The following is a 27,204-nucleotide window of genomic DNA, read 5'->3' as shown; positions in this document are numbered from 1 at the left end:
GCAAGGTTGACTTCCCCAAGACATCAGTGCTGAAGCCCACAAAATATAGAAACAACAGTCGTAAACCCACACACACATGCAAGCGCGCACACGCGCACACACACACACACACACACACACACACACACACACACACACACACAGGCACGGTACCTGTGAGACAGTAGAGGAGGAGCCAGGTCTGATGTGTAGAGTGTGGGGTCTTTCTCTCTCACTCTCTCTCTCTCTGACTGCAGCTGTGCCCTTACTGCCACCCGTTTCCCTTAGCTGCTGTGTAGGACGGCCCATCTGTAGAGTGATGGACCAATCCACACCAAGCTACCAGACCTATACACAAATCCCTAGCCACTCCTGACTTAGTGGGCGTGCTAAACCCTGTCACTGGAAAAACCTGGACACTGGAGTCGGATGAGGAGCCTGTGCTGCCCAATGAGGATGTCAGAAACCACAGACTGCAACTGCAGGGAGAGAATTCACCACCTGGGAGTGATCGGAAACTACTTTCTTCTAGCTATGCAATCCGTATTGTCAGGAAAGGCAGGCAGCTTACAGCACAACAGAAAGAAAACAGCCTGAATAACCTTATTTAAACAGAACAAATCAATTTTCCCCCAACAGCCTGATGTCATTTTCTGCAGTCCATGAACTCAATGTTGACTGTGGCATCAGATGAATTTGTTTGCACAATACTACGAGGATTATTATAGGATTTTACCAGTCAGATCCCTGTGAGTTTATGGTTGTTTACAGTGGAATTTTCAGTACACAACAGCATAATCCAATTTGACCTCGATCTCTGAAAAACACTTTCATTGTTAATTTAATTAAATTAAATTTAATTTAATTAAATTAAACTGGATTAAATTTAATTAAATTAATTTTTGTTTAAATTAAATCTAATTTAATTTTAATTTATGTATAAAACATCCAGTAAATCCAGTGACAGGCTGGGTCTGATCTCACCAGTGGACGCATATGACCATGCATATTGCTGAGAATACCAAGCAGCTGAGCACACTCTCAATGAACAAGCAAGCTTTCAGCAGAGCAACACCACAGAAGCCAACAAAGACAATACATTCATTTATACAGCAAACACCCTGTAATTTCGGCAGCTGACACACACAATATTATCATCACAGGACACAATGGTGTAAATTGCAGCCTCCCATTTCTCATTTAGGTGACTTTGTGATTCACAAAGGATGTTTACAGAGGATATCACAAAATCACATAGCATTCATTCAGCCTTTTGTAGGATTTTCCAGTGTGGGAAAACCTGATCTGAGAACAATGGAGAGCTACCATTTAGGAAAAAAGGACGGTCTTGGGGTTCAGGTCTGTGCCACCACTGGTGGAGAGCATCCATTCACTTTTGAAACAATCAGCTCTACATAGTAAACAGTGTTGGCTGGAATGCACCCTTCTTCACTCTAACAAGCCTTCAGACTGGACTTCCCCAGGAGCCTACACAACCCGCATTTGAAACGACGTGTCTGTGTGTGGCACGTTCTCGCATACTGACACTGCATTGATTTCTGTCAACCGCTGCCTGCAGTGCCGTTGATGGAGTGGGCTAACCCACTGGCTCCAGGGCACTGCTGGTCTAACTACATGCAGATGAGGGGGACTGCATTAACACAGGAACCATATCGTGAATATTTAATGAGAATTGTCTGCTGGATCCCTCCCCTTCAGACACACCCACTGCCATGGCGGTAAAGACCTGAGCTCTCTGAGTGGCAGGGGTGACAGTGTCACAGAGCTCCTCCCTCCGTTGGAGCTTCTGCTTCAGCGCGTCCCTACTCCTCATGTTCATTGGCTGCTCTGGATGCATCTAACACACAACCACCCAACAGCAACATGCAGTGCAGCCCTGCTATGCAGTCTGGTGTCATACAAATATCCCATGCTATTAATTGTTATTTATAACATTTACATTTACATTTATTCATTTTTTTTACAAACGCTTTTTTACGCTTTTACATAGGTTACAGTTCTTTACAATGTTATCCATTTATACAGGACACAAGGGTACAGCAGCAGTGTCCCAGCGGGGATTGAACTGGCAACCTTTCGGTTACGAGTCCTGCTCCTTAACCACTATGCTACACTTCTGCCTTCTGCCGTAACTGTATAAGCACTGAACTTTACCCACTGGTTTGTAAAACATACCACTGCTTAACCCCGGGGTCTCTCACTTACGTATCTTTTAGGCCAGTGTTAGGCCATTTACAATTTGTAACAATGTTGTACAATGTTTGTAACAACGTATTATTTGTGCACTTACTAGTTTTTTGACAGTTACAATATCACACAATGCCAAGATGATCTAGAGATCAAACTGATTGATTAGCAAAAGATAAGCTGATGGTGAGACTGATTAGCAAAAGATAAGCTGATGGTGAGATCAAGAAATCAAATAACCAGCACTGAATTAGTATACACCCACTTTTCTTATTCCCAGTTCACTGGGAGTCCCTTTGTACCCAATGACTGTGGTGAAACCAGCCAAAACCACGTGCAGTGGAAGAGGGTCGTAGCTCATATTAATTTCCCAGCACACAGCCAGCTGTGCCATCACTCCAGAGGATATAAAAATGTATCTGTCATAACAGCAACAACATAACAACTGGGGACTGGGAACAGAAAGTGTGACTGTCTTCAGCCATCATTGTTCTTTCTCTTTAATCTTCTACTAGTGATGCGAGCTCCACTCCAGGAGCAACTCCACAGTCTTTTATCCCTTTTGAAGCTTGCAATCCTGACAGCTTGTTATTCACAGAATGGGAAGCCCTTATTGGTTCATTTAATGCTTAACGAGGTATACGGGTACAAAACAGATCTAGTAACAAGTGTGAAGGAGGGAACCTCCACTCTCATGACAACTGGAATAAATTCAAATGCATTTGATGAAAATGTTTCTTAGTTTTGATAAGCTGTAAATCAAATGCTGAAAATGCATTCCTGCCACACAGAGCCTCTGTAGGACTTACTGAAGGGTGTTATTTATTGTCTTTTCTGGAAAGCAAGAATCTAACATTCACATTCCATTTGGTCTTTTAATTTGCAATCCAGTTACTACTCAGTGATTGAGGTACAACATGTGCACTCTGTTATACTTTTTTGTATGGTACTGAAACTATTAGATACATTTCTGCTATATTGTTGAGACTTTATTTTATTCATTTTCATGTCACACCAGAAAAATGGAATATGGAATAAGGAATATGCTTTGTCTGGGCACGGAGTCCCGGGAACGGTTTGAACCCGGCTCTCCGGACAAGGGTATTAATGAGATTTTCAGAGCAGTGGCATCAGAACAGAGAGGTACAGAGAAGGGAGGGAGAGGTAGACAGGGAGGAGGGTGTAGCAAACATGCGTCTCATTTATACTCGCAGAAAACAACCATTTTCCCAGTCTGTGGTGGTCATATAGGGGAAACCTGAAAACTCCAATCCCCAATTAATGGGATATATATCTCCTTGCATTGAATTTCCTTTAGACATAAAATGGAATTTACTCTCAAACAAATGTTCTAAAGGTATATTGGAAATCCTTCTAATGAAAAATGGCCACACCCTACATAATCCTTTAGGATAATGGATAGATGCCAAATAACTCTGAAGCAGACACACACTATGCTAATCAATGTGATATTAACTCCAAATATTGCTGCAGCAAACTAGTCATTTGCTAAATAATGCTACAGTAAACTAGCCATATTCTAAATAATGCTACGCAACTTGTCACATGCTAAATATTTCTCAAGTAATTTGGCTGTTTTATGAACCAGTTTTGCCATGGAATAAACAGAGACATCATGCCTGATGATGGCAGGAAACTGGCCAGGGCAAGAATGCAAGATTAACTCAATACAATGTGCACATTTAAATCTATAATTTCATGTGATACTTTGACCAAAGAACATTCTGTATGTTATGTAATGGCTCCCACTATCTGGTGGGACATTGACGATTTCGTATCATTTCGGATCTTAGCCTAACCTTTTTGTATGCTCCTTTGTTAGTTGCTTTGGACAAGAACATCTGCTAAATGACTGAATTTAATGTAAATGTAATTCTGTGATCCATAGTCTCTTTGTGTGGTGGCTGGAGAATACTTTTTGTTTGGCTCCCCCTGGTGTTTACTGTAAGCAATGACATATGTCCACCTGGGACGACTGCAAATGGGGTCATCTTTAGTAACCACTGCAATGTACCTTTTCAAAGCTCATACAAACTGGAAGGAAAGCATATTAAACATGTTAACTTGGGCAGCAAGGTTATTACAAATCTATGAATGGTCACATTCTGCTAGCGCTGAGCAACAGTGTTCACTGACCTGTCACGAAGGTTCATCAAGCACCATAAAAAACAGACATAACAATGAATGTCCAACCTTGGAAACAAAGAAGCCTCTGTGACTAATAATGCTTTTCCCTGAGTGCCTATCTTTCAAACTAATGGGAAACGTCGTCCAGTAATCTGTCAAGAGCAGGAAGACGTCTCTGAGGAGTTTATCAGGCTACAGAAGCCTCTGCCTGACATCGTACCCCACAGCGACAGATACAGCTCAATTTATTAAATCAATACAGATTACACACGACCGCTCCAGTCCACTGAAGTACTGAAATCCTCCTTGGCGTCAATCAACCCAGAGCACTGAATGTATCGCAAGGGTACTGTTGATCATATGACTGCCATCTCTGGCAATCTCAGTATACATCTCAGTATAAGAATGCCAAATATGTCTCATACATAGAATGATATGATAAGAGAGGCAAATGCCACCAGTATAAACAAAAACAGGACATCATAACTGTTTTTTTAATATTGCAGTTGCAGTTAATCTAACATTAGCATTTGAACAGCTGTATGGAGAACAGAAAAAAGAGTGGAGAAGACAGGAGAGAAGCCTTGTTCATATGAAAGGAGCTTTGCTGATAATTTTTAACGAAAAGCAAGAGTTCTGAAAAGCTGACAGTGGCAAAATGTAAACCCAGATGGAGAACCATATTGAATTACACTCCAGTGGCCTTTGCCAATACTTGCCGTAGACTTTTCCCAGGAATAGAGTCTTGATGAGGTTGAAGGTGGTGTCTGAGGCTTCAGGAAGGGAGTAGCTGACTGGAGGATAGTGATCCAGCTGTTGCAGACCCACCGACAGACAGACAGACAAAAAGAAAGACACAAGGGTCAAGGGTCAACAAGTGGTTCTGCATAAATAATGGGCTCCTGGCAGCTGATAAGGTCTCTCCTGTGGTACTTTCAGCTAAAATAAAATTTTCACATTCCATTACAGGTCAAACTCCCCTCACAGCATGATAATTATAGATGTAACAAAGAGGCAAGACACACTGTAGATGCTGTTGTACAGCATAACTATGTTACTTACCATGATTATGATAGTCTTAATTGTTACACTTGTGTATTTGTGGAAATTGCTAAGCTGAATTCCATATTAGCTACAGTGCAGTTCTTCCTAACGTAGGGACCTCATAGTTAAACAGGTATAATGTGCAAGGTTATGTGAAGTGTTACCTACAATTTATTCTGGTTGACAAGACTCATGGTCAACTTTCAGCTGTTTTATCTGTTCACTTTCATCTGTTTCCCAAAGACCAAAATGAATGCAAAAACAAGCATAGTGGTCAAATCAATTTTGAGAGTGACAAGCATGATATTTTTTGCCTTCCAAGGGGACATTGGTGTTGCACATTTGCAGAAATTACGTGTGCGCCACCTTGTGGACAAAGCATGTCCCCCTCAAAACACTGCTTAAAGGCTGAGGAGCCTCTTGTACCTCATAAGATATTTTGTCAGTTTAGTAGACAGATAAACTACAGCGTTATTACTGGTTATTACAGCATTTATAAGACACATGACTTTTTTCCAAAGAGCATTTCATTCATCTTATCCCATCTTTGTTTATTTGTGGTCAGACTATTCTAGTTACGGTTACAGGAGGTAGGTAGCCTTAAAGCTATTCTTCCTTAGAAAAGTGCATCTCACTTAGTGTGTTAGCGCTAGCATGGAGCAGTGTGTGCGCACTAATCCTCGTTGGCTGCTGCCAATTCTGTCAGATATCACTGCGATACCTCTCATCCACAGTAGTCATTTCTGCAAATTATTTCCACAAAATTATCTTTTGTGCTTAAGGATATGTCTCTTCGCTTCACAACTTCATGGCATGAATACAAATTGCCTGCTGTAGCCTGAGTGAGTGCTGAAAAATAATGACTCCTGCTCCCTCAAATTACAGGCCCAATTCATCCCTGAGATGTGTAGAGGTGATAATGTGATCTTTTTTTATTTCAATGGCTCCCTGATGAGTCTGCAATGTCAAAGTCACTAGTGTTTTCCCCTTTACCACACTTTGAAGAAACCCGAATTTCATCACTCTGAATGCTTGCCCGTTTTTTACACACTGGGACCAAGAATGAGGAGAATATGAAGCAAATAGCTTTCATCTTGTTGACATGTCTCTCAGTAAACTGATGTGCCATGCTGAAAGGCAAACAGTCTTTCATGTGTACCGCATCTATATCACTCTTCCCATGGCCTGCTGGGATAGCGGGGTGCTGTATTTCTTCACCGGCAACGTCACTGGGAACGTCACTCTGAGAATGAAGGTCCTGATTGGCCGTGACCTTAACGAGGAGACCTTCTCTACATTGTGCTCTGGAACATCTTGGTGTGGCCTTTCCTTGACTCTATCCCCTCTCACAGCAGCCCCTTTCCCCATCCCCTATCCTTTAATTAGAACCGCATTAGCTCACATACATGATACACATATGCCTGATATAAATGCAGGGTAATATGTGTAACACTTTAACACCCCTCCCCCCGAGACACACAATGCCCTGCAGCCCCGCCCCCTGAGACACACACTTCCCTCCACCCCCAGCTATAATCCCCTCCTTCCTCCAGGGCCCCACCTGCAGCTGGATATTCCTCTCTACGCGGGAGATGTTGACGCTGTGGGGCTGGCCATTGGCCATATTGCGCTGATCCAGGCTGATAGTGAAGGGCTCCTTCAGCCCACCCAGGTTGTAGCGGATCTGCAGAGTTCCTGTTTGAGAGAAAGATGGAGGTAGAGAGAGAAGTCAGATTGGTTTTCTGCCAAATCACAGCACTACTGACCACATTTATGCCCTATGCACCCTAATTAGTCAACATATTCACCAACAAATCAAAGGAAAATTATTTTTATGCTTTATTGATTTTATGGAGGCATTTAATTCAGTCTGGCAGGAGAGCTTATACTATAACATTCTTCAAACTGGTGTAGAGGGTAAAGTCTATGACCTAAACAAATCAATATATGTCAACAATAAATGCAAATGCAATAAACCCAAACAAACCCATGTTTACATAAATAAGTTGGCAACATTACTGTTAAATTCTACAGCCTCTGTCCTCACCGTGAACAATAAGGAAGTTAAGTTTTCGCTCTGTGCAGATTACCTGGTGCTGCTGTCACAAACAAGGGCTACAGCAGTATCTGGACTGGCTGCAGCAATACTGTGAGAACTGGGCCCTGACAGGCAAAATTCAGTAGAACTTCGCTCATGTTTGTGTTCACAGAGCAAACTATTAATCTATATATTATAACCACAACTGTCAGTGCTTCGCCCCCTTAGCTGTGGTGTTTTTGTTTTTCCCTGTCCATGTGCTTTTGTTTTCCTTGTGTTCTAGCCTTGCCCCACTCCCCGCCTGGTCTCCGCCCGCCTGATTGCTTCATCGCCTTCACCTGCCTGCCTGCCCACCTGCATCCCATCTCCAGCCCTATGTCTTCCCTGTGTGTCTCTGTCTTGTTGCTAGTTCGTCACATTGTTTAGCACCTGTTACGCCCCGGCCATTGTTTCTGTCTGCGTGTTTTTCCCGTTCTCGACCCTGCCCGCATCCAGACCTCGTTTTTGCCTGCCGCCTTGTCGCGATTGCCTGACTGCCTGCCTGCCCGGTTCCTGGCCCCGCCTGCTCCGGTTCCCGACTCTGATTCTGTCCACAGACTGCCTTCCGGTTTTCGACCCTGCCTGTTTTGGATTTGCGATTTGCCTGACGATTTCAATAAAGACGCTTGGAACCCGAAGCTCCCGTGGTCTGCGCCTGAGTCCTTGCCTGAGCCCTGACACACAACAGTGTGTTAAAATGTTATGAAAAGATGCAGAAGGAAGTAAAGACTGAAAGTAAGAAATACAAACTATGAGAAATAAGTGGAGAAAATTTCTTAAAATGTACTTCTTACGTACATACATTTGATGAATGGAGTGTAGCTCAGCATTTAAAATTCAATAAATTCAAAAATCTCTGTTGCTCTATATAAACATATTCCAGATGCATTGATATGACACTTTATTCTTCTACATTTCAAATATCACTGAGTATTATTGCAGTGTTCAGGGTAATAAACACATTTGACTGTTCTGCTGAGGATACATCAGTAGCTCTGACTGCTGCAGAAACCACTCACGCACTTCTTTGCAGTAAAATTGGACTGACTGTCAGTGAAGCACCTTGCTTTTGTTTTGTTCATTCTCTACTTAATGAAAAACATCATTCTCATGAAAAAAAAGACTACAACACATAAAGAGACCCCCCCCACACACACCCCCTCTCCCCTGCAGAGCGTGAAGCCATTTCTGAGACTTAATGCGACCACCGTGTAATGTGTGTCAAATGAAAAAGTAATTTACTGAGCAAAAGTTATGATTATATCTCCTGAATAATTCATGACCACACAAATAAATAAATAACTTCTCGGCTTCAAATTACTTCCTTGTGTTTCCGTTGCTGTCGTGAGATGTGTGTATCTGTCGGCTGAAGGCGTTTGTGGGAAGCCTGTGAAGGAACGAGGCAGGAATGTGTTCCCACACTCGAGCCTACGCGGTACGAAACACAGGTGTTCACGCCTCATTAGCGCGGATCAGCTAGCGGCCTGGTGCTCGTTTCCGAACGAACCATTACAGTGCGCGCGATCCATCAGATATCACAGCAGCGCTGTGGGAGAAATGCTTCCCTGCAAGAAAACACCCGAAATGGCATTTACGCTACATAACATTTACATTTGACATGAAATGATGTGCTCATGTTCTACGTCTCCTGGCTGAGCCCCTCGGTTGAGCTGCGGATCTCTTGTAGTTGGGAGGTGAGGACTCTGGGCCAGACCACATGGCGCAGCTGGGCGGTCTCACCGTTTTGGCGTAGCACCACGGCCAGGTAGTCCTGGGTGCGGGAGCTGATGTAGAGCAGGATGCTGGGGGCGCTAGTGGTGCTGAAGCTGAAGGAGACGTCCTCGCGGGTCAGGTTGGATTCTGTGCCCAGGCTCTGGGACAGGCCCTTGGCGTCCTTCGTGGCCGACGCTGCTGCCGTGCCCTCGGGTAGGAAGCTGTAGCGGAGGAGTGTGCCCGCCTCGAAGAAGCCGCCCACGTCTGTGGGACACACAGGGGATAGCACTCGAATGGAGACTGGGGAGACCTGCACACCCATAGAGACCAATAATCCAACAACGGCCCTTTGTTGTTGGACTACATATGCACCCATTACATACAAACTACACACACTACACATATACACACTAAACACACACACACATACTGACAGAATTTGCACATTACACACACCACATACATGCTATACACACACACACACAGCCAGAATACACACACTACACACACCACATATGTGCTACACACAAAGTACACACTACACTAACTTTTATGTGTCAAGACACCCCCTGCAGGTCACCGGTTTGTCTTTATATCCTTCTGTACAGAGACACAGCCAACACTGGCACACAGACAGAAAATGCCTGTCCATCTTACACATAAAGAAGATGTAACTGCTGTAGACATGGCTATGTAGTCTGTGTAATTCTCTCCAGGAAGTGTCCAGCAATATAAGTGCACAATCTGTATGCTGGACCAAGCTGTCTTCTCATCAGATATATGATGGCCAAAAAATTTCTCAAGAGACAAGGGGGTGTTGAGGAATGATAAGGTCAGTTAGACTGAGGGGACACAAACAAAAAAACTGATTTGTCAGAGGCGTGTGTGTGTGTGTCTGCGTGTTGGGGGGCTACGTTGCCTCCAGGACCTCTGCTCTCCTCTCGCAGAGAACTCTTTGCTCTACTACTTCGCTGACGGAAATGACAAATGTCGTTGGCACAGTGTGTGTGTGGTGGGGCTTCACCAGTACAACCTCATTACACTACAGGAGGCCCGCTATCACTTAATAACAGACACGTCACTGCTTATTGTAAACAGACGTGCCAGGGGGCAGGAGGAACCAAAAGGATAATGTTCCTAACCGTTCAAACAATGTATTATTGAACAACTGTTTACTGAAGAATAAGTGGAAGTACTTTAACCCGAAGGCATAACAGTGAAAGAGTACATTATGTGATACAGGCAGAACCATGGGAGGAGAGGATAAATGCTATGCATATGAAATGCTGTTTGTATGAGATGCGACATGCCTGAGATGCTGTACCTATGAAATGCTGTTTGTTTGTATGGCATCCTGCACATTTGAGATGCTTGTATCTAACAGATGTTGTATGTAAGAAATGTTGTCCATATGAAATGCTGTATGTACAATACCAGTCAAAAGTTTGGACACACCTGCTTAAGATAATGGGAACCATGCATTCAAAGACACTTTCATCTAAATACAGTAATTGTGCTTAAATGCGTGAAATGTGTATTAGACATAAATAGTGAAGTTGATGTCTATGTATAATAATAATAATAATAATAATAATTTTTAATAACATTTTAAATATCATTTTTAATAAACAATAACAATGATAATAACAACAACAATAATAATAATAATAATAATAATAATAATAATAATAATAATAATAATAATAATAATAATAATAAATGCCTACTTTGAAGAATCTAAAATATAAGATAATTCCATTTGTGTCATTTCATAGTTTTGATGTATTTAATATTACTCTAAAATGTGGAAAATAGTAAAACTATTGACTATAAAAAAAAAATGCTTCTATGAGTAGGTGTGTCCAAACATTTGACTGGTACTGTATGATGCGGCATGCATTTGAAATGCTGTATGTACAGTATAAGAGTCTGTATGTGATGCTTGTGGGAGCTCACCCTTGGTACAGAAGGGCCCGTCGAACGCCGTGGAGGTGCAGTCACAGGAGTAGCCGTTGTACCTCTCCACACATTTTCCCCCGTTTCGGCAGTACATTCCATAGCTGGTGCAGTGCCCGGAGCAGCCTGGATTCACCCCGGGGGTGACCTTTGCCCTCTCCTCCAGGTCCAGGGTCACGCCATTCATCCTCAGAGAGCGGATGCACCCCAGAAATCCCCTCTGACCTCCTGCTGCACCTGCAGAGAAAAGAGGAAGAAAATGGCCAGACCGGGGATGACAATGACAACAACTATAACCATAAAACCATGTGAAAGGTTCAAGTTCAAACAAACACATCTGGCTACACCACACTGAGACCAGTAAAAATTGCCATTGAAAGATATGAAATAGTAGCCATTTAAAGATAAGGAATGACTGTTAAAGGACAATGCATCATCCAATGATAAATTATATCCAAATCAATAGTCAGTGCTCGTTTAAAACATGACACAGGTTAAGAAAGAATATTTGAGGCTTTCAGGTAGAAGTACCCAGGCGCAGATCGGGATGACAAACCAGGCGTTTATTGAAGGATATCCAAAATCGTAGTAACAGAACAGTCCGAGTCAAAACCAGAGAATCCATGAGCAGAAAATCCAAAGCACTAAGCAAGGGACAAAATCCAACGAAACAGGCACAGAGTCAAAAAAAAAAAAAACAGAGCAAGCAAACAACAAACAGGTGGACACGAAACAGACTGAAACACTGTGACGAACTGGTAAAGAAACAGAGCAGATAGAGGGGTATAAATACACAGACTGATGATGAGACAACAGGGACCAGGTGTGCAGGATGGGCTTCAGGTGGTGGGTGTGGCAGCAGGGCAGATAGGCGGGACAGGAGGTGGGGCGATGGCTGAAAACAAAAACAAAAGCACATGCACGCAAAAAAACAAAACAAATGACACACCCACACTGACAGACCGGAAGACAAAAAATGACACAAGCAGGACATCACGTGGAAGGACTGACAGAGTACCTCAAAAGAAGGACCAACATAAGTGTTGAACATAAAACAAAAAAAATCGTTCCCAGGGTTGACGGCTAGTCAATGGAAGGTCATTATCACTATCTTTACGACAATGTATGAATATGGTTTATTGTTATTGTTCTCAGGGGCCAGGTGCTGAAGAGAAGCCAACGATGTCCATTACCAAAAAGACCGTTTAACAGATCTCCCATTAACCTTTCAAAACATCTGATTGGAGAGCATATGAATTTATGTTTTAGAATGCTGTCTGAGTATGGTAGTTAAAATAAAGCAAGAAAAACCCATAGCTCTGACTAAAACACTGTATAGTCTAAATCTGTTCCCTGTACCCTGTTCACTATAGCTCTTTATAATAGTCCAAATTATGACTCTAAATCAAGTCTCAAGTCATGTCAGGGGAAAGTTGATTACAGTACTGGAGGAAATGATTTTTTTTTTGGGTCAGCTGTACACTGTGCTACAAAAAGCTAAGGGACACTCCATCTGACTGCAGGAATACGGTTGTGACCGTGGGTGTGGCTACATGTGATTTGAAGACAGTAACATTAGGACATTGCAGTGGCCAGCACAGTGTCCCAACCTCAACGTTACAGAACATATTTGAGATGAACCGTAATGCAGAGTTCGGGTCAAGACAGCCCTCTCCAGTAGTGGGGCTTACTAATGTTTTAAAGGCGGAGTGGAGCGCAATTCCACCAGCTTTCTAACAGAAATGAGCAGACAGTCTTCTACAACACACTGAAGCAGTCACTAAGGCCAAAGGCATACCAACGCGCTATTAATTTCCTGGATGAAAGTATTTTATTCATCACTACCCATGTTCCATAACTTTTGGCAGGATAGTGAATGAGTTCTTATCTAATGAAAACAGAGTCTTAATCTGTTTAAGTCTGCACGCCAGTACTATGCACTCATGGCATTAAATGGGTATAATATGACTGAAACAGCTGTATAAACAGCTTTTCCACCCTGTATGGGAAAAAATGCAATCATATTTAAATCAAACAAAAATCTTCAGGCTTCAGGCAATATTTGATCTCAGATGCACATCATCCACAGTACAAGGAAGGCCTACACACTCTGTGTATTAGTTATGGATCCTGATGATCATAAACAGACTGTTTGTCATTTCTGTGAGTAAAAATAGTGCTTTTTCCTGTCCAAAAATTAATTCTATCATTGCCATTAGTATTGCTCCAGTGCTTTACCTTTAGGTGACAAGAAAAGTGGAGAGAACTGGCATCTGCTGTCACACACTTAACAATTGTGTATTAACAGATCTGATCCACAGCGAGAAAACACCAGCCCGCTTGATATTCTGCACCGTTACAATCCTCCCCTTTGGATGCTTAAAAATAAACAAACATTTAAAAAAAAACTATGACGACCTGCCTGACCGCCGTTTAAGGACGAGGCAAGTGCTGAAACAGCGGCCCGGCGAAAACTCATTAAAAGGCAGAAGTCTGGTGGACTCCATTAACCTTTTCCTTTGGAATTCAATTCGGTGATTAGTGCATCGTGCTCCTGCATGTTGGGCCCTGATTGCCTTTGACCCAGTCGGCTATTAAAGTGATTTGAGGAGATCCACGCGGTCAGCAGTAATAACGCCTTTTCAGTCAGTTGGACCCGAGCACGTCACTGGAAGCAATAAATGGGCATATGTTTATGCCGCTCAAAAAGCAAATAAAACTGGCGCACACAGTTCTGGAATAATTTATACCAAGCATCTCCAGCTATCCCTTGGTATCCTTCAAAGCACAGCTGCTGAAAATCTTGAGTTGTTTTTTTCGGCTAGCCAGGTGTTGATGTGAACATAGCAAGCCAAACTATGCCACAAGAATTCGCTTATCCGGATTGTGTGGAGCAATATGTTTGTTTGTATGTTTGCCACTGGGAGTAACCTGTTTTTTTCCCCTCAAGGAATTCATCTAGCACTTTCTTTCTCTTTTATGCTTTCTGTTCTATTATTTATTGGTGTATCAAGCAACCATTTCCAGAAGAGCTGACATATTTTGCATTAACTGGAGGAAACTAGCTTAAACAATTCATGTTTAAAAGCTTGTTCAGAGGTATCTTTGCCACAGTTCAAACCTACACCCTTCTGGTAACACAATCCCTGCTCACTACACTATATTTACATTTACATTTATTCATTTGGCAGACGCTTTTATCCAAAGCGACTTACATAGGTTACAGTTCTGTACAATGTTATCCATTTATACAGCTGGATATTTACTGAGGCAATTGTGGGTTAAGCACCTTGCCCAAGGGCACAGCAGCAATGTCCCAGCAGGGATTGAACCGGCAACCTTTCGGTTACAAGTCCTGCTCCTTAACCACTATGCTACACTGCCACCCTATATTGATGCCCTCCTTCTGTGCATGTACCTCTGCACATGAACATAGTTCCAATATTATGACATGAACAGGAGGTGAAAGAGGCCATACATTTTGACTGACATTGCTATCCCTGTTCTAGTTGAACCAGGAATGTGACAACTCATTGGTTTAAAGAGGCAAGGCCAGCTCCCCTGTTCAAGTGGATTTTCTCCTATTTTGATGTCGTTGACCGCTGTTGACGGCATTTGGTCGGACAGCATCACCTACCTGTTTGCACTGAAAATAACCTGGCTGGTCACCTGTGTTTATTGGGAGGTTTAGTTGAAAACAAGGCAGCTGATGTCTTAAATGATATAGAGGAGCTCAAACCAGGTGATTGGAGGATTAAATCCTGTTGGGGACATTATTGTTATACCTCTAGGCTTTGAACTTAACTATGTAGTTAAGTACTTAAATTAAATCAGGCAAGTTAACTACTTGGCTAACTACTAATGTGTCTGTAGAAATGCATAACTTGCATAGCAATGTCTGTGGAGCAAGCGTATGCTGTTAATTTGCTTTGTGCAGGAGAGCCTCAGCTCATAATGGCATGGGACAGCTGGGCGCTAAAGCAGTTTTACACTCACTGAGTACTTTATTAGGAACACTATACTAATACTGGGTAGGGCTTCCCTTTGCTCTCAAAACAGCCTCAATTCTACGTGGCATGGATTCCACAAGATGTTGGAAACATTCCTCTGAGGTTCTGGTCCATGCTGACATGATTGCATCACACAATTTCTGCAGTTTGTCAGCTGAACATTCATGCTGCGAATCTCCCGTTCTACCACGTCCCAAAGGTGATCTATTGGATTCAGATCCGGTGACTGGGAAGGCCACTGAAGAACATTGAACTCATTGTCACGTTCATGGAACCAGTTTGAGACGACTTTTGATTTGTGACATGGCGCATTATCATGCTGAAAGTAGCCATTAGAAGATGGGTAAACTGTGGCCATGAAGGGATGCACATGGACAGCAACAATACTCAAATAGGCTGTGGCATTCAAGCGATGATTGATTGGTATTAACGGGACCAAAGTGTGCCAAGAAAAAACATTCCCCACACCATTACACCACCGCCACCAGCCTGGACTGTTGACACAAGGCAGGTTGGGTCCATGGATTCATGCTGCTGGCGCCAAACTCTGACCCTACCATCTGTGTGCCTCAGCAGAAATCGAGATTCATCAGCCCAGGATACATGTTTCCAGTCTTCAACCGTCCAGTTTTGGTGAGCCCCTGCCCACTGCAGCCTCAGCTTTCTGTTGTTGGCTGACAGAAGTGGAACCCGACGTGATCTTCTGCTGTTGTAGCCCATCCGCCTTAAGGTTCGATGTGTTGTGCATTTTGAGGTGCTTTTCTGCTCACCACAATTGTACAGAGTGGTTATCTGAGTTACTGTAGCCTTTCTGTCAGCTTGAACCAGTCTGGCCATTCCCCATTGACCTTTCTCATCAACAAGGCGTTTCCGTCTGCAGAACTGCCGCTCACTGGATGTTTTTTTGTTTTTGGCATCATTCTGAGTAAACTCTAAAGACTGTTGTGCGTGAAAATCCCAGGAGACCAGCAGTTACAGAAATACTCAAACCAGCCCGTCTGACACCAACAATCATGCCACATCAAAATCACTGAGATCACATTTTTCCCCATTCTGATGGTTGATGTGAACATTAACTGAAGCTCCTGACCCGTATCTGCATGATTTTACACATTGCACTGCTGCCACACGTTCAGCTGATTAGATAATTACATGAATAAGTAGTTGTACAGGTGTTCCTAATAAGGTGCTGACCATGTGCAGTCCTGGGTGAGTGTTTTTTCGCTACTGAAGCAAGCGTTCGCACCTGCTGATGAGCGGTAGATGTGGCTTCGCTCCGCGCATGCCCGCGGTGCTGGCTCCCCCGCAAACTGCACCTGACAGCAGACGCAGGTAGGGCGGCAGAACAAGGACAAAACGACGCCGGTGCGCGGTGAGGAAATTATCACGGGCAGAGAGAGGCACGAAGACATTATACGCGTGAATCAGCGAGTCGCAACTTGGGCATGCAAATGAGTTTGTGTGTGCGTGTGTGTGCGTGTGTGTGTGTGTTTTAATGCGCATCGCATACGTTTGCGAAGTTGCACTTTTGAAGTCTCCCGAGAGCGCTACCGAAACAAAGTGCCATCGAAATTCAGCGAAACACGCGCTATCAAAACATCATAAAGAGTAGGCGTTTAATACGCACAAGAAGATGAATAATGTAAACATTGTATTAAAAATGAGGCTGAAGGGAAGCGCAGAAGCAGTGGTGCCGTTTCATGCCAGCTCAGTCCGAGTGATAAAGACAGCTCGAAGGGCATCCCTGGCTATGCCTTCAACCAGTGAACACAAGATCGCCTCACAACAATTACATAACATCTACATCTAACTGATAGGTTTCTGGAACATTTCAACAAGTAATAGTCAACAGACCCTAGGCAAAGCACCAAGCACATACAACAGTTAATGTTCCTTACAAAGACAACTGCCGAAGCTGTTACTTCAAGTCTTCAGAAGAGGTTTAACATAAACCAGATAAGGAGGCATTTCAAGGGGGCTTTCATTTTAAGTGTTATTATTCTTGGTTATGAAGTAGGTGTAAGTATTTTTGATGTATAAGTGCAGGAAATTAACTTTTACGCCTGCAAAAATTCAATTTTCATCCTTTCTGAGTCACAAACCTTTGTTGACAGGATGGCTTTGTGTAAAGGTGAAACCCTTAACAGACAATAAATACAGACTAAATTTTAATTTTCCACCGAGTTTTCGAAAAGCGAGAAAAAAATAATCAAATTCATTCCTTGGACAGCGACACACATAAAACAATATATTTAATTAAGTGATGTTTAAAGAGATTTTCCTTGGTATTATAGAGGCATTAAAGTATTGCAGAACATTAGCTGACAGCATTTCCATGCAAAGCAAAAGATATTCCTTGTATTTTCAAAGGCAAATACATTGTTATGATATGAATTAATGTTAGCCTGTGCCACAGCCTAATCATAAGCCACATAAGACACAAACAAACACAAGCTACTCCAGAATGCCCTCAAGGATCAGGTAAGTGCATGCTCTTTACAGAGACTATAATCTCCACTATTGAAAAAACAGTATATTGTGATTTGTCATTTTTATCCTTGAGAAGCCAGTGTACAACAGCAAGGTGAGGATCAGTTTCATAAACAAGAGGGGTTTGAATCTAACACTTAGTTACCATTCACTACAATACCCTGTTTCCATATAGTTATGCATATGCTTATGCATACACATATACTGTCTATGTGTTTGTCAATAAATGAGAGACGCTTAAGACCAGAAAATACTGCATTCACCCATTACTTTCTGCTGTACGTCTATTTTCAGAAAGATAAGGTCCTCAGAGATGTGTCATTCTGCCCAAATCACTTTGCCTGTTCCACTGTGATGTTCCTCTCCTTCACTCTCACTCTGTTTCTAATTCTCTCTCCTTCTCTCTCCCTTGCTCTCTTAAAAGCTAGTGTCATGTAAGCCGCAACCAACCAATGGGGTTTCATGCACTCAATATTTGTGTGCAAAAACAGTCCTAGCAAGCCATAACAGCAGTGTTTTTGACCATGTCATGTGACCTCTTCAAACTATATCCCATTTCCCCTACCCTAGTGTGATCTTAATCGTAACTTTTATATGTTATTATAGTTTTTCATATTCATAATAATGGAGATACTGCATTTTACTTGGTGTGCTGAATCATGTACATGTCCTTGATTTTGTACAACATTTCATACTGTTTTGTTAAACGCACTGTGTATTTGCACATTGGAAGTTACTCTGCCAAAGAGCATCTGCTAAATGGCAAAATGTAAATGTGTGATCTCAAGGTGGTCTTACCAACGTAGAGCTGGCTGTAGAGTTCCAGGCGGGTGTGGCCCTGGGAGGGCGCTGGCCGCACCTCCTTGTACTGCTGGTCCAGGAGGAGGATGGCCTCCTTCACGTTGCGCTCGGCGCTGACCCGGTGCCACTGGTCATCGTTCAGCTCTGAGGGGGACCGCACGGTCAGCTCCACCGGCCCGTTGCCCACGTCGAAAGAGAAGGACACCACAGTGGGAGCTGAGAGGTGCGCAAACAGGCACGAGTGAATATATGCACACACACGCACACACACACACACACACACACACATTCATAAAGACACACACACACACATTCATAAAGACATACACACACACACACACACACACACACACACACACACACATTCATAAAGACATACACACACACTTTCATAAAGACATACACACATACACACAAACACACACATGCACACACACGCACACATGAAAAATACCATTTTTCTCTCGTAATGGATGTCAACCACTGACTCCATTTCTTTTACAATTTCACTGAAATTGAAACTAGATATGACTCTGGTCCTCTACAGATAAGTTTGTAAAATCACCGTCTTTATGGTTGGGGTTGATCTGTTTCATTTTAAAACAAGATTTGTTGGAAAGGTACCCATTGCACTAATGTGCAGTCTGAAGAGAAGTGCTCATCTCTGTAGAAAAAAGGTTATGATAATAAAGAGCTTGTTGCTGCGTTTGTGCAACTTATAGAGTTAGTGTCCCTTTCAACCATGGAACTCCACAGCATGAATCTGCTGGATGCTTCAGGCAGGTAAGGTGACTGTACACGCAAGAAGGCTTTACCTGTTTGTCACCTGTCACTTTCTGCCACCGGGGAGCTACGTCTCAGCAAAGACTTTCTTAGCTGTGGTGACAGGTGTCGTCACAAGTGTGAGTGCACAATAACGACCCTGGATAGTCACTAAACACACATAATTATAACCATCAAAATTATACAGTAGAGAAGAAAGGATTCTTCTGTTTGTGCTTCAGACTTCATGCATGTGGAATCATAGCTACATGTGACATAGCCGGGACAAGAGGTGCCCCTGTGTTACGTGATATTGTTGGCAGGTTGGATGTGACATTCATTTCTACATAACACATGCTATGACATGATAAAGTTTGTCGTGTATGAAGCATATACATATGCTTATGTAGGCTTTATGTAGTTACACACATGCAACCGATTACAATGAGTTTGACCCTTTTCTATGGCATGGGTTGAGAGAGAACTTACTACATTACATTACATTATTGGGCAATTAGCTTATCCAGAGTGACTTACATCAGTTACAGTGTTTTTACAGTGTTATCAATTTATACAGCTGCATATTTCCCGAGACAATTCTGGGTTAAGTACCTTGCCCACGGGTATAGCAGCCGATGTTAATTTAACATTTACTTTTGTATTTTGCCTTGTTTACTTACATTTTTTGCATTTGACCATTTGCTTCATCACTTTGCTTGCATCTCAATACAGAAGGAATATATAACATATTCATAATATGGACAGAACACAAGCTTGATTCAGACACCTCAGAATATTAGCATGCAAATCCATCCAACATGTTTCCATGAAAAAAGTTAGCAATTATCTTTTTTTTTTTTCAACCAACAAAATGCCACACAAAATCACTGGAATGGGTCAGTAAATTGAAGAAGATGCAGTTGTTTACTATTAACAGTGTGGAAGAGGTTATAAGAAATCAGCTGAAACTCATTAAGCATTTGAAATATGGAGCCTCCACAGAGTGACTAGCAGAGGAGGTCTCCCTTTGTCCTGCTCTGGTAATTCTGTCCAGGGAATTCACTGCCGCCTGCTATCTTCCATTCAGCATTGCGTTTGATAGGACTGTACACAAGCAGCAATCAAACTGGGAAAAAAAAAACACTTCTGAGCTTTGCTGTCTCAATTCATTTCGCCAAGGACTTCAGCTGTATTGTGATAACTGTTCATTTGTATTTTGCAATTACTGCATCTGTTTGGATTATGTTAGTCAGCATTGTTTCAGTGGGAAATATTCAACTTTCTTTCTGCTACGCTAACTGCAATAGCTCCAAATGTTTTTTTTTTTGTCTTACTACCGTTAGGATTCACTAATGCAATTTAGACTAGCGTTTACTTGTGTCATCAACTCACATTTCTGGTTTCGTGGGGCTGAGTTTGGCCTTTGCCTGTGTGTATCCACTCCTTGGACATTAATCTCTGTTGCTATAGCTCTAACCTCTCCTTTTCATGTTCCACTCAATCTCCACACATTAAAAAGTTTTTTATCAATGGAGGTATTTAATGTGAGGTGCACTAAGTGCTATCTAATATATGCATGAATAATATATTTAAATTCATAAATTATGGCTGACTTCATTAACATTACTTCAAATAGCAATCTGACCCACAAGACTGAGAGTATTAACAATAAGAGAGGCAGCCAGTGTTTCTTGTCATAATAACACATCAATAACTCTGTCCCAAAATGCCACAACCCAACCCAAGTTCAATATTCCATTTTTCAGATTCACACTGTTGGCCTGGGGAGTCAAAGCAGTACACCGTTCTTGAGTCTGGCTCTCTTCACTGAAGAATCCTGTGTTGAATTGTGTGCATGTCCTGTTTTTGTACAACATTTCATGCTGCTTTGTTTTGGATGAGAGTGTCTCCTAAATGATAAAATGTAAATGTAAATGTAAGAAAACCTAAAAGGTTATATTGTTATGCAAGATTGTAACTGGTACAATAAGGTATAGGACCCTATATCATGCTATACTGGAAAATCATATTCCATGGTATGTACAGCTGATGCGTTGGGAGTGACAGCTTAGCACAAACCAAATTAACCAAACCAATTTACCTTACTTATAACACAATTTGCTAGATTGATGCATTATAACAGAAGTCACAGAAAAATGCAACTACATATGACATGCACTTATATTCGAACTTCTATTCACATATGTTACAGGTGTCAGGTATATGTCAGTTACAGTCTCATGCCTCATGCTGAAGGTATTATTGTAGGATTTAGGCTGAACTGCAGGTCACAGCTGAGAAGCCCGGTAATAGGCTCCTCTCAGAGATTCTCAATACACCTGTCAAGGGCTGAATGTGTGGGCTCCAGGGTGTCATGTTGAGCACTCATGGCTGAGGAGCCAAGATGAGAGACAGCTGCTTGTTACTGTATAGCGGCAGCGTCTGAAAATGCCGGTCTCCCAGGGCTACAGGCGCCCTGTCACCTCCCATTTGGGAGCCATGAGGCCCATGGGGGGGCGCATTGAAAAAGCTCTGTTCGCACCCACACCTGTGTTTGTTTCACTGTCGGTTACCTCATGCCCTTTTCATTTGCCAGAGTCTCATGTTGTGGCTCTCTGTGCAGCAAACTCAATTCCATCATGCCAACAAACTGTCCCTGACTAACCAAGATCAAGCCGGTGCCTAAATCTATGGCCATAGCATTTCTATTTGGGAGAAAATTAAGGGAACATGCAGAAACACGGCAAATTTCCCCCCTAATAATCTAAAGGTTTTCTGCACATAAAACGCAGAGGAGGAAAACCCCAGCTTCAGAAAGTAAAAATCCTGTCACGTATTTGTTCCACCCATGCACTACACCAGCTGAATTTAATTAGCACAACTCTTCAGCCAGGTAGAGGAGCTAATTAGTGAAATCATCTTGTTTAGGGAATGGCTAGAACAAATACATGGTAGGACTTTTACTCTCTGAAGCCGGGGTTTTCCACCTCTGATAAAAAGGGGATAAAAAGGGATTTTTCATTCCATACAACAGTGTGGCACCTTTCAGATACGGAGAGAGTGCCACTGTTAGAGATGGACAATACCCGTCTCCCCCCCCCCGCAGTGAAGAAGGCCCTCAAGGAGCATGCCTTCCTAGTTACAAACCCCCCCTTCTCTTTTGGTACCCCTCTCACTGTGGAGTGAAGTGTCACACAGAGTGACAGCGCGGGAGGGGGGGTGAGGGGAGAGTGCTCTTTAATACCCCTTCTCCTGCTTTGGGTGCAGCAGGCCTTAAGAGCCTGTTCAAATGGAGAGGTTTGTCTTCTGGTCTTTTCCCCCATAATTGGCCCTGACCACGGCACTCCAGGACTCTGGCATCGGCCCTCCAAGTAAAGAGCGCTGGGTCCGGTGCCTGAGTCCCCCTGAGAGCTGCCTGATGGCACTCAGCCAGGAACAAGCAGCTACTACTGAGGAGAGAGGGACTGTTCATCAGACCCATAATAGGAAGAGCCCACCATGGCAAAAACACTATGATTGGTGGTAGCTATTTGATTCAGTGATACCTGTTCTTTGGGTTCATGAAGCTTCGCCCCCCCCCCCCCCCCCCCCCAACCCACACACACAGGCACACAGGCTGCCAATACATCTGGGTGATTAGGAATGTCCTGAAAGCAGGGCTATAGTATGCTCCTTGTTTAATGTCTTTTTTCTTTTAAATTGAGATATTGCAGTTATTTTCATCTGAGTGTAAAGACATTTGCAGAACAGAGTCAGCTGCAAGTTCAAAAATCTGTAGGCCCATTTGCGAGGATGCTCGCCTCTGCTGACAGAGTCCAATGAATAGGAGATGAGAAGAATGAGGCATAAATACTGAACACAGATCAGCAGAGGTTTCATAACCCCCCTGCTAACCTTACAGGTGACTAAATAAATCCCATCCTCACTGCACTTCTGTCATAAGCAATGGCTTGCAAGGGAAGCTGGGAAGGCAATCGTTTGGCTAAATGTGACAGCTACTGCCCTCCCCCCTCCCCCACCCTCCATAAGTCAGAACACTCTTATGGTGCATCTCAAGTGTCATAACCCCTAACCCCCCCCCCCCCAAAAAAAAGGGAGTTGCAGAGAGTGAGTCTGTATGCAGTTTGAAGCCTGCCTTTGGTAGTACTTCATTGGCAATCCACTACACTGTAATATGACTCGATGCAGTCTAAATGCAGTGTGTTTTGTGCTTAACGTGCAGTATTTGAGTGTTTCTGTGTAGTTAGCGGGTTTTGAGTGCAGTGCAAAGATGGAGGAGCACATCTTCAGAGAGGTAGCCCACAGCCTTGGAGCTCGGGCCAGAAAAATGCCGCAACATGGAGGGTGATGGAGCCAGGACCCAGGGGGACATTCACAGCTGATCCCAGAGCAGCGTGTTACATCACTAAATCCTTCATCATGTCTCTGAACCCTGCATGAGTAAGCAACACTCCTGCTGCTTCAAAGACATCCTGCGGCTCAGAACATACTAAGAAAAAAAACATTCTTCTTCTTCTCATATGTTGAGGACATTTCTTAAGGTAAAAATGGAAAAAACCCAGAAGCTACATAGGACATCTTGTCATAAAATGTAAGAAAACAAAAAAAAGTCTTTTTATACAGTCTCAGTTTAATGTAATATTGCAATAAGCTTACGAATGTTTCCTTAGGAGAAAAAAAAGGATTTTGTATAAACACACTTGAGGCATCACAAAGATTAGAAGGCATTAGACAGTGGGAGGGTGGGGCACAGCATGTGTCCAATCAAATACTTCTGTGACCACTGGACCTACCACAGAGTAATGCGCTTACTTAACAACCATGCCCAGTTATGCTCTGTCTTACTGTCACCAGAAGAGGGCGCTGTTACCACTTAATTTCCACCACAGGAAAGAAGTGAAAAAAATCAGAGACTGTACCTCAGAGATATTATTGATCACCTGCAGTGAAAGTGCCACTTTTAAATAATGTACTACAAGCCTGAGTAACAGTGAAGTTAAAGTGAAGTGACATTTCAGAATCCTTGTCTGATGCAGCCTTTATGTATTGGTATTCTGCAGAACTGGGAGGAGACGCTCTCAGAATGGAACGATCAATGAAGCAACTTGTGTTTAAGCAAACTGGCACATGACCAAAAATGAAGGGAATTTGATTCTGTATCCCCCTATATTAAATCTAAATGGACTGTGTTTAATTTCGCTTGGAAACCGGATACCGCCTCCCAAAAAAGAGACAGTCAATCACGTCCCCAATAGAACACTCTCTCAATACCTCCTTGCTAGTATCTTTTATGGCATAGATGGGTTTTTAACTGCATTTCATTTGACTTCATTCTAAGCTCCGAAATAAGCAATTCAGCCAAAAATAAGGACCAAAGAGTGAAACCGCAATGACAAAGTGCTTTTATTCAAAGGGTTTGATGAGATCCGCTATTGAGTGCCAGCAGATAGCTAGAGAGGATCAGTTTCACATTGTTGCTAGCCATTAAATGTATCACACCGCATTCAAATCACTTTTTATTGCCTTCCAAATGGTGTGGACCATTGAGGTTTACTCCGCCTTGCAGGGTTACAGTAGGACAGTCTTTTCAAGATGAGTTATAAGTGCTCTTGTGAGACGCTGCTTACAAACGAACCTAAGGCTGTTCTCTGAAAAACTCCCTGGAGCTTACTTCACCACTCTCATTTAAAATGCTGATCTGAGTTAAAAAACAGAGTATTGTACTTCACTAAAAATGACTAAATCACAAATTATGTGAAACTGGAACCCCAGGGGAAGAGATTAGTTGGTAGCATGGAACACAAAACCAATGCCTCTTTCAAGGCTTACCCATAAACGTTTGGTGTGTCCAACCAAACCCTATTCCCGGGTCTCATATTTTCATAAAGCCACAGAAGAGGCCTTTGGACTTTCACTTTCTTTCTGTCTCCTTGTGGGCTTGCCACTCAGACAGCATATTTTAATGGCATTGAGGGGTGCATAAAAGTTTAATGCTATGCTAATCCTGGCAGAAATGCTAACACTGCTGTTGAACAAAGTACGAAGGTGTGAAAACCGACAAAAAAAGCTCCAATACCTGATTTGCATGTCAATAAAGCACTGCATTAAAGGACATTGCTACTGTGTCACCATTAAAATCTAACACCTGACCATGTCTGGCCTTCGGCAGCTGGTGAGTGAATACAACGAGACGTTAAATACAACTTGTCAGTGATTTTGGACACTCAGTACAATAGGTGGCTTCAAATAACACGACATAAAAAGGATTATAAATAAGGCTTCCTCCATGCACCCCTACTGAACACACCATAGTTAAGACGGAACTGTGAGGCTGAAGGAGGCTGTGTCTTGTGCCCCTCCTTTGCGGCAGGCTTCAGCCCGAGGGGAGCCTACGTGCCCCCCCCTACATTCGACCGGCGGGACCGGCCACTTGGAGGGTGGCCACAGGGATGTGACGCGGCGAAGAGAACAAAGGACACGAATGTCATTGCCTGTCTGTTCCACCTGCTGCCCCCGCCAACTTAGCTCGGTGCTGCAGGAAGGTCCAATCTTTCTTTGGCGTGGAAAAGGACTGAACAGTAAGTCCTTAAATGCAACAAGCCTAGCGGTGAAGTGGTTAAATGTTGATAGAATAAAATGCTGATGCTTTTTATGCATTAGCAAAGCTACAAAAACATTTGGACTGCTCCAGGCTGATGATATAATGATGCAAGCTACACGGCTCCTAAAAAATAGGCAGCTAAGTGAAAGAACACTGAATGTAGGATTTAAGTGGCTCGTTTGTTTTGGCCTTTGGGATTGCCTTGCATCCTGTAGACAGTTAGGAAGAACTGTATGTATGAGAATGATAGTTCTCAAACTCAACTTCTGAGTTCTTATTGATTTCATAATTCCTTGAGTCTGGTTAGCCATCAAGCATTCACAGGCACAGGCGTAGAGCTTTTTATCACTTTGCAAGTAAAGGAAGCTGATCCAGGTAAGCCATTAAGCATTTACCGAGTTTGTTTTAAACCTTTATACATTTTTAAGCAGTTACTGAATTTGTTTAAAATCGTTGTGTATTTTGAGCAGACGCGCAGAGGTGGAGGGGTGCACGGTTCTGGGAGCAGACGATGGCTCTGGCACTCACATTTGAGCTCCAGTCGAATGAAGTCGCTGTTGCCCAGGTTCTCCAGGAAGACGCCGTGGGGGGCAGAGGTCTTGAAGAAGAAGGAGATGTCGGCGCTGGTCTCCGCCTGGAAGGTGGAGAAGTGGAGGTAGGACGAGGGGGTGTTGAAGGAAGCGGCATTCCAGTAGTTCCCTGCGAAACAAACAGACAAACACCCGCATTCAGACACCTGTGTTTCCTGCAGACAATACAGGACATTTTGTGGAGGAAAACCATTACTACTTTGTTTTTTACTCAGCAAAGACAAAGAACCAACTGCTCTGCAGCCCTAATGGCCACGTACTATTCTTCCTGCACAGTCTTCCTGCACAAAACAATTTCGCAGCATTCTTTAGCTCAGCAGACTCACCTATTCAAGTCAGGCAACGGAGTTAACATTTTACATAGTCAACTTATAAAGCTGGATAATAAGGCACTCACTTTAACAACTGCGTTTAAGGATTCAAGAGCAGCATTCCCATCTTGGATTCAACCTTGAAACCCTCTGCTCCATAACCGTTGCACCACACTGCTGCCTTAAAACCCAGGGGGCAGAGTCAAACTTGAAAAACACCACAGTTATTAGTGTTGCTGCTGTTGCGTGAAAGAATTATTTTGTGGGTGGGCGGGGTTGACAAGTCTTTAAACCTGAATGCCATTAAAAATTAAAATCCTGTATCAATTGGTATGTTTGCTGACTGGCTTTCACAATAGATGACAGCTAAATGAATATGAATCAACAGCCTATATATGATGCCCTATAGGCTGTAATTGTACAAATCTGATGTACAATTGTACAATTGATGTACTGTGTCCTCAAACGGACCTTGCTCTCAGCTGAGAACTGTCTCATTGTGGAACTGTACACA

General features: G+C 42.9%; 1 protein-coding gene across 2 annotated transcripts in view; it reads right to left on the bottom strand.

Annotated features, from left to right (window-relative positions):
• The window catches only part of LOC118771009 (contactin-associated protein-like 2), a 231,779-nt gene that overhangs the window by 8,544 nt on the left and 196,031 nt on the right, over positions 1-27,204 (bottom strand). For both annotated transcript variants that reach the window (XM_036518836.1, XM_036518838.1), the window contains exons 16-21: positions 26,318-26,488; positions 18,424-18,642; positions 11,126-11,362; positions 9,197-9,433; positions 6,941-7,074; positions 5,055-5,148 (exon numbers count right to left, since the gene is read on the bottom strand). In XM_036518836.1, coding sequence (XP_036374729.1) covers positions 5,055-5,148; positions 6,941-7,074; positions 9,197-9,433; positions 11,126-11,362; positions 18,424-18,642; positions 26,318-26,488 — 1,092 coding nt within the window. The remainder of the gene's footprint in view (positions 1-5,054; positions 5,149-6,940; positions 7,075-9,196; positions 9,434-11,125; positions 11,363-18,423; positions 18,643-26,317; positions 26,489-27,204) is intronic.

The sequence above is a fragment of the Megalops cyprinoides genome, chromosome 24 (genome assembly GCF_013368585.1).
Source record: "Megalops cyprinoides isolate fMegCyp1 chromosome 24, fMegCyp1.pri, whole genome shotgun sequence".
In the NCBI taxonomy this organism is placed as follows: domain Eukaryota; kingdom Metazoa; phylum Chordata; class Actinopteri; order Elopiformes; family Megalopidae; genus Megalops; species Megalops cyprinoides.
This window is presented reverse-complemented; position numbering and strand designations above follow the sequence as displayed.